This window comes from Vigna angularis, chromosome 1 (assembly GCF_016808095.1).
Source record: "Vigna angularis cultivar LongXiaoDou No.4 chromosome 1, ASM1680809v1, whole genome shotgun sequence".
In the NCBI taxonomy this organism is placed as follows: domain Eukaryota; kingdom Viridiplantae; phylum Streptophyta; class Magnoliopsida; order Fabales; family Fabaceae; genus Vigna; species Vigna angularis.
This window is the reverse complement of record NC_068970.1, coordinates 55880445-55889713: the sequence shown is the minus strand read 5'-3', so window position 1 is coordinate 55889713 and position 9269 is coordinate 55880445. Positions and strand designations below refer to the sequence as shown.

Sequence of the window (9269 nt, the reverse complement as noted above, 5' to 3'; positions counted from 1 at the left end):
GAGCTCAGTCTTGAGGGTTATCCTGACACTCTAATGGTCATTCATTCTCACATATAGAAGATTGACACATGTGGTGAGAGTAGTAGGAGGTCTTAGTCTTGGGTGCTTCCAGTATGATCTAAGACGTGGAACAAACTAACCTTGTGAGTGTGGTAGGGTAAAACCCATTGGCAATGACTTTGTAAAGCAGTAGAAGTCACCACAAGTGCACAACCCGCCATAGCTCGACATTCGTTCTAAGTCCGAACATTTTAGTCAAAGTATAGTCATGCATAAAGTATTTAGTTGGTTGGTGTGATATGTGTATCATGTGTATAATGTTTAAATGTTTATATATATATATATATATATATATATATATATATATATATATATATATCATTAATTGTTTGTATTCTAGCTTACCCTTGTTTTTTTTATTGTTTATCTTTGTGTATGTTTCTCTTTTGCGATGCTTACGGAGGACATATCTCCAATTATCTCAGCATGGGAGTGACGGAGAAGCAACAGTATAAATAGCTCTTGAAATTCTTTAAGTGTAGATATTTCTTCTATAAAAAAATCTCAAGTTTCTTTTATAAGTTATCATCTTTGTAGCTCTTATTTTAGTGGTTTTATACTACTAAATTTGGGATGTTACATTTATCACTCAAACTATTTGCATATAATTAGAAATGATATTTATATATAGCAATGCACGTTGTATTAGATTTAATAATATTACGTGTCATGGTTTTGTATCTTTTATGTTATTTTAGAAACAATTTGCAATCGTATTGTATGACTGTCTGGTCAACTACGGATTGGACGATTAGCCTTTACTTGATTCATGCGAGCCATAATCAAGATTGGATAGTCATGGAAATGAATCGGTCGGTCATGAATAAGGAGAATTAATATTAATGTTGACTAACTTAGAAGTAAAGTGTGATTACTCACAATTGGTTGTAATTCGGCCGATGTTAATCAAAAGCCCACTAAAAAATCTATAAATATATGTTTGAGGTAAAGAAGTAGGAGATTTGCGTTTACTACACTATTAATATTTGAATTATCAATATTAAGCTGACTTTGGTATCAAAGTGCCTTCTATAGATACCCTCCGAGTGGAAGCACTAGTACTTGGACTTCAAGACAACTTTTGGACCCCAAACGACTCACCAGACTTTGGACCGTTGACCTCAACCTTACACCCAAAAACATTTTGGCACCCATCTTGAAGTCGAGTATTCAACGAACAAAACCCCTATGATGACTACTAGGAATATGATGAGCAACGTCGCGATAGAAGAGTTAAAGAACCAACAGAACCAGCTAGAGATGATGAGGAACATACAAAACCATATGGAGGAAATGCAAAGGAGTTATGATGAGAAGTTGATCCCTCGAGGCTGAGAATGCGGTCATGCGTCAAGAGCAAAGCACTCAACATTCAGTGTCCCATGCACCAACCCAACCTCACTAAGTCTGCCACAACTAAACCTATAGAAGACTCATGCAAGACTGACCACGAGGACAACACGGGGCCTAGCAAGGAAAACCCATTCGTGCAAATAATCAACATGGATGACCTGCTGCCTTTTACACCAGCTATCATGGAGACTCTCATACCTTTGATCTCCCAATCTTCGAAAAGTATGACAGATAAACTAATCCTTGAGGAAGCATATGAGGATGTCCTATCTATATTTAGGAACCACACAAAAACGATTAGGACACATCATTAGAATCATTCATTAGTAGAGACTCATATAGAAGACTCAAACACATGCGAACCAAGATGATTCACATGCACAAAAAGAACATACAGACCAAGAAAATGGGAAAAAAACCAACTTACTCTATTAAAAAAATTGATTGGACATAAATGAAAAAGTCACCACAAGAATCACTCTAGTCGTCTCCGATCTTCAAACAAATGAACAAAAGGTGAGAAAACCTCTAAGAGAAGAAAGAAAGATCTAGGAGAATTTTTTTAAGAGATATGTATTTTTAAATAATAAAACTGTATTATAAAAAATTTATTTATATTTTAAACTTTTAATATTAAAATACTCAAGTCAACATTTTAAACACATTATTAATTCTAAAACATAATTTTTTAAACTCTTACGAATAAGAATACACTTTAAACACATTATTAATTCTAAAACACAATTTTTTAAACTCTTACTAATAACAATACACATATGTATGTAATCTTCCTTTATTTACATAATTGATATAAATACATTGAATATTGTAAAAATATATAATTTTTAAATAATTTATTAAATATAATAAATTTTATTTAAAGTTAATAAAAAAAATACTTACCACTGCTATAATTCATGTAACATATCAATACTAATAAAAATATAAAAAAACATCCATAGAAAAAATAAAACCAGAAGATTAACCGCCCTTACGACATATCTAGTTGAAGATGTTATCTCCCAATTTATTTATATTTTCACAAAGTGCCAATTATATGTTGTCTCCCAATAATTAGTTACATTGCATCATAACTTCTTTTTGTTTGTTCTGAAGGATTGATAACTTCCTTTTGTTTTTTAAAATCATCCTTATGAGTTTACTTGAGTTATTAATTAAAACTAAGACAATAAATACTTAATATAATGATTAAAAATTGACCTTTCTAAAAATATTCACGTAAATTTAATAATTAACAAAGCATGTAAATATACTAGTTTAATTGTTCTATTTTTAATTATGTCACTATTTTATATACTAGTGAAATGGAACGCCCTCGCTAAAAGAAAAAAAAAAAAGAAAGTGAATTTCACATCAAAGATTGTGAAATTTGTTAATTCCATGATGAAACTTATAAAGCTTTTTTTTTATTAAAATTTTTAGTAAAATTATTTATTTAAAGACTATTTAGCTATGTAATGATGAAGTAAACCTGTTGTGGTCCCATAAAAAGACATCTTATGACCTGGATCACACTTAAAATAACTTTCAATTCTTCACTCAAAATTTTTCCAAAATTCATTATTACGCACCAATCACAATGGAAACACTAAATATACCTAATGGATATGTATGAAATACACGTGTTAGATTTTTCTTTTCAATCTTTTATTAAAATATATTAAAAAATTAATATACTTTAAAATATTAAAATTAGTACATATAAAAAAATATAATACTATAATAATATGATATTATTTTAAATCTAATTCATCTTTTTATAAATTAGTTTATAAGATGATTTTAATACTCGCTTATATATCATAGCTTATATATTATAAATTTTCCGTATCTCAATTCTAACAACTATCCAAACATTAAATCTCAATCATACTACTATATGAAAGTCATGAGATAGGGACTATTTTTTAAAACTATAAATCATATAAAAATCAAATTTAACAACAACAAAAAAATAGTTAATTTTAATAGTTAGTGCTTCTGTTTAATTGCCCATTTCTTGTAATAAATCCTGGGCACTCTAACTGAGCAATAAATTAACATAAAAAGTGTATCATGAATATCATTACAAGAAAATAAGTTTTGTTGTTACATTTTAAATAAAATCTAAATAAAAGAGTAAATGGTCAAGTGTTCACATAAATATATATATATATATATATATATATATATATATATATATATATATATATATATATATTGATGACGATTAAAATTAGAATAATTTAAATTTGCTTTACTGATTATATTTTGTGGTGGGGTAGCAGATCCATTTGTTGGTTTTTTGGAGCCACTGTTGATGTCTCAATCTGATACAAATTCAACATAACTAGCCGGCTAAGGCTGCTAAAGACCAGCGCACTATAATGAGTTGACTCTCAACACTTAATTGGATAAATTACCTTATTATATAGTGTAATTTTAATTTATTTTTCGGTCTTTTTATAATTAATAATAAATATTTTATTATATTAAAATTTCATGTATAAAACTTTTAAAAATGCAACAATCTTTATTATTAGAATAGCATGCTAAAATTTTAAATTAAGATGACCTAAAATTACAACAATATTAGAATTCAAGTTTACTATAAAAGAACGACATCTTTAATTTGAAATATTTCATCGAGATTTAGATTTAAAAATTTAAATCAAATTATTATAAAAATAATAATTACTATTTAAGAGATTAAAAAATTGAGAATAAAACGCCTTTTGATTTTAAATTAAAATAACTAATTTATAAATCTTTTTGTTTTTAACAGCGACCATATTTTGTAGTTGTCCATTGCAAAGAAATACAATATCCTTCTATCAAACTTTCATGACTTTTACTATTTTTCATAAACTAATAAAAGCATAGACGCTATAAAATTTATATATATACGTTTTATGATAACAAAAGAATAATACATATAATTACAAATTTAATATAACTATTATGATAATAAAACACAATTACTAAAACATAAAAGGAGAAATTATAATAAAAAATATTTATAAAAATAATTTGCTGGTATATGAGTCTCTCATTATTTTCTTATTTTTTGCAGTGCATACGGATTCTCATGTTGGATACAAATAAATATTGTGAAATATTTCCAACAAATTCTTTATATTTGGGAACACTTTATTCAAATTTACGCGTTCATCGACATACTTAAAAAAATATCAATATTAATAAAAATAAAAATAATTAAGATTATTTCTAATTAATTTCTCTTTTATATTTCTATGCTAAAACTAAATTATAAGAAGAAATATTTATAGACTAAAGAATGATAAATAATATAATTAATTATGCTAAAAGTGTACATGTTCCTCATATATAGTATAATATAAAAGAGACTAAGTCGTTGAAGTCTAAATCTGAGTAAAATGTTTCCTATTAAATAGTGAACATCTTAAATAACATTGCAAAGACTTAACTAATAATTTAAGATTTTGAGTTGATATATAACGCAATGTTAAATATATTTTTATAAAAAAAATTCTTTTTAATTCGATTTTAGAATCAAAACTTTTTCATTTTATTATAATATAGAATATGAAAATATAAAGAATACTTTTTTTTAATATTACGAAAGCGAATTAGCTAAATTAAAACTATTAAATCTAATTTATCTAAATAATATTGCTAAAATGTGAAAGCACTCATCAATTTTTAATTCAATCCGTCTGTATAGCAGATTTTTCTTCTCCTTTTCTCTTCCTATAAATGGAATTTCCTATCCGACTTATTCTTAATCCAATCTAATAAAAGATCAGTTAGGAATCTAATACAATAGTTGTGTAGTGAAAGAACTCTCATTTCTAGAATTATTGATTCATTTTCACTACTAGAATCTTTTCTTGAATCCGAGACGAAAATATTTACAACATTTTTTAGAACAAACAAAGCTATTAATGCTTAGAATTTAGAATCAAACGCAAAAATTGAAATTAGTTTTTTTTTTTTTGAAATTTTGGATCATTTAATCATCCATCCTTTTAACTATGTGAGTTTAATTTTTTAATCAAATTTTGTTAAGTTTATTTAAAATTTCAAACATGTTTTTGAGTTAAATTTGATTAAAATAACTAAATTTCACATATTTTTAAAATTGGAAGACTAAATTGAATCAAAGTTTGGATGTGACACTAATTCCAATTTTGACTAAGTGACAATAGCTTGTTTTTCAGTGGACCCAAAAAACTTTTTCTTTCATAATGTTTAACTATGACTAACATTATTCACATATTTTTAGTAGAGAAAAATTTAAATTTAGAATTTTCATTAGAGGCTTTTAGTATTGGGATGATCAAATGCAACATTGATGGAGTAGACCTAGTTCTACAGCCTCTGTTGGGATCTTTTGTGGAACGGGTGAATTATAGGTTTCACTACTTTTATTGACAATGTGTGTGTCATTGAAGTTGAGCTTATTGGAACCACTTTTGCAATAAAACGTGTATTGGAAAAAGGGTGGCCATTCTATTTTGTTAACAGAAATCACAAAATTGTACCTTAGTACATAAGAAACAAATGGAGAAGGTGTTCTACAAATTAGATGCATAAACTTTAGGATTACTACCTTTAAAGAAGCATACAAGTGTACAAACAAACTTCTCAATATAGGTATTGATTCATATATCTTAATGAGTTCAGCGACTCAGAAGAGTCCTTGACATATCTATAAGATTAATATAAAAAATTCATTGAGTAATCAAATGTATAAAAAGTGAAAATTATATATAATAACAAAGATATACTGCCTAGCTGAAAAGAAAAAGAAATTAATCATATGCAATATTTGAAACCTAAATAATTAATAATATATAATATTTATAATAATTATTTATATTTTATTATAATATTGATAGTAAAAGAAACCAACTAACGTTTCTAAGGAGCATTCATACATTTTTTTTTTCATGCAAGTTAATTTTATTTATATATTATTTTGTGTCTTTTAATGAAAAAATACGTCATTAACACATACTTTTTTAATGAAAACAAATACTTTTAACACACATTTTTCATATATAACTTTTTATACTTACACAATTTTGTAAAATGATACATTTCATGATTGTTTTGTTTTTTTCCATTAATTTTTAGAACATCTCATAAAAATAAAGATATAGAAATGATATGACTGAGGTAAATTAAAAACTTCACTCGAATTTCTTGGAAACTAGGGCTCTAAATGAAGACAGTACAAGGAAGAGAAATGTGCAGCTCTATACATTTGACAAAAGAAAGAAAAGTAGAAGCCACAGTAATTTTCACTCTTACACATTAATCATATTTAAGTTAAACCTTTATCTGCCGCCAGTAACTGCAGAGTGTTGAGGCCTGTACTTGTACCTCTTTGAAACGACCAAATAGACGAAGAAGTTGATCAAGCTCAATATGGAAAGTAACCAGTAGAATAAGTTAAGATGGTTTCTGTTAATATTGTTCCCTGCTAACCAGCCTCCACTTGCAGTAATATTCTTGGTTGCTCTATTCACGATTTTCACCAATATGGAGCTCAGAAAATAGCCAACGGCCATGGCGCACCACAGAAAGCATGTAGACGTGGATTTAAGGCTTTTTGGTGCCTCTGAATAGAAAAACTCAAGAAGTCCCACGTAGGTAAACATGTCAGCTATGCTAAATAAAAAATACTGAAAAGAAAGCCAGAATATGCTCAATGGCAATGGCTGCAGTACTGGAAATGCATCAAGCATGTTGTTGTCTCTTGCAACTCCTTTCCTCTTCACCTCTATGATTGCTGCAACTGCCATGGAGAGGGATGAGAGTATTAGGCCAACTCCTATGCGCTGCAAGTGCGTGATCCCAGTGGAGATACCAGTGAATCTGCTTAGAAAGGGCACACAGATGCGATCATAGAAAGGGACAAAAATTATTAAGAAGACAACTGGGAAGATTGGTATGGATGCAGGTGGGATGTGAAAATGCTTGGCGATCCTGGTGTTCATGGTGGAGCCCTGTTGAATAGAGAAGGTTTGGAGTTGTGCTAAGCAAAGGGTCATTATGATTGAGCAGCAGAATATAGGGAGCATGCTCAGAATGATTTTGGCATTTTCCACTTGTGTCACTCTGCATAGTTTCCATGGGTTTGGAGTCTTTTGATTCTCGGCTTCAACATCAGAATTCCTTTGGATGGCTGCTTTGTCCAAGAACCTGTGCAAAGGAAATTTCATGTGTTTAAAACTAGCTATATACAATATAGCAGCCAGAAGAAGCATCAACTATTACTAATTTTAGACATGAAGTGGGATTGAACCTGTAAATATCTGTATGAGGTTGATACTCTATTTCTACTGCAGCTTCTTTGTCCTTATCAATCTCATATAGTTGGCTAGGATTTGCAGGAAAGGGAAGGTTTCTGTTGCGAATTGCAGCAACGTAGACCTGTAATATCTCCATGATTCCGTTTGTTATGCGTGCAACATGAATTCGGTATAGTGGTAACCCTAAGGCAAAGATTATGGTGCCGAAAACAATAGCAGCTGTGGAGATTCCGAAGCCCCAGACCCAGCCATTATTGTTTTCTATATAGACATTAAACGTTAAGCTGACTGCACCACCAATGCAGAGTCCTAAGAAGAGACAGTTGAAGAAGTTGGACATTTGCATTGCTTCTTTAGGGTCTCTCTCATCAAACTGATCAGCACCATGTGAGGGCAAGGAAGCTTTCACACCTGCACTGCCAAAGGCCAACAAGTAGAGCCCTATGAAGAGAAAAGCTTCCAGCTTCCCACTGACCTTTTCACAACCTCCACCTTTCACATACACGTTGCAAACCGGTGACTCTATGCTAGCCTTGTGTGCCTGTATTGTAAGCAATGCTAGTCCCTACAACAGAATTCACTTGATAAATATTACTACGTTGTGTTGAATCACTGAAAAAGAGTGTTGAGATAGTTTACCAAAGACTCGAAGAATCCAGAAATGACAACGGCTTTGTATCTGCCAATCCAAGTGTCAGCAAGAAGGGCCACCACAATGGAGAGCATGTAACTAACACCCATGTAATTGGTCACCATGTTAGCTGCATCTGCTAGTTCATAATGCATGTTTTGATTGAAGTATGATACCAAGTTCACTGCCAGTGACAGAGTTCCCATGTTCTCCATACCAAATGCTGCAACTATCAGCAATGAAACCTTCATCCCTCCATGTTTGTATTTCAAAGCTTTTCTTCCTTTCCAATCAACCTTTCCCTCAACCACCAGCTGATCTTCTCCCTCCCGCTGCATCCTCTCTACATTCCCATCAGCAACTCGATTTTCCTGCTTGCAAATGAAGACATGAGATGAATATGCAAGGGGCATGCAAGAAACTAAAAATCGGTGCATGCATGTAGTAGTAAACAAAGCAAATATAGTACCATGATTCTGATGAAAATTTTTGAATAGCCAATTCAAAAGAAATGGAAGTAGTGTATACTAAAATACAGCATGGAAAGACCATTCTCATCGCTTATATATATACATTCATGATCCAACTAATTGAGCAATGTATGAGTAAAAGATAATTATGTACACTCCAAATGCCTCATAATTAATAAGGTCACTGTCATTCATTTGATAATGACCAGTTCTGAAGAATGCACTGTTTTTGGTCGATTGCGAAATTGAGCTGCATGGAATTCGCCGTCTCGAGAACAGGAAGATTCGAAGGTAGTTTTCAATTGCCATCAGCAAGATGCAAAATGACGAGTACAAAATGGCTATCCTATGAAAAAATATATATATTATTGGTGTGAAACCACCTCTTACAAATTCACTCAAAACTATTATGATCGTAGCAAAGTGAATCTCAACAATGAAATCAGAAAAAAT

General features: G+C 30.3%; 1 protein-coding gene across 1 annotated transcript; it reads right to left on the bottom strand.

Annotated features, from left to right (window-relative positions):
- Window positions 1-6568: 6568 nt before the first annotated feature.
- On the bottom strand, window positions 6569-8885 carry LOC108325871 (protein NRT1/ PTR FAMILY 4.5). The gene is made up of 4 exons (XM_052871957.1): window positions 8816-8885; window positions 8355-8717; window positions 7709-8280; window positions 6569-7605 (listed from the first exon to the last, which is right to left on the bottom strand). Exons 1-4 carry the CDS (start codon window positions 8816-8818, stop codon window positions 6738-6740), a joined length of 1806 nt encoding a protein of 601 aa, XP_052727917.1. The 5' UTR covers window positions 8819-8885; the 3' UTR covers window positions 6569-6737.
- Window positions 8886-9269: the final 384 nt, after the last annotated feature.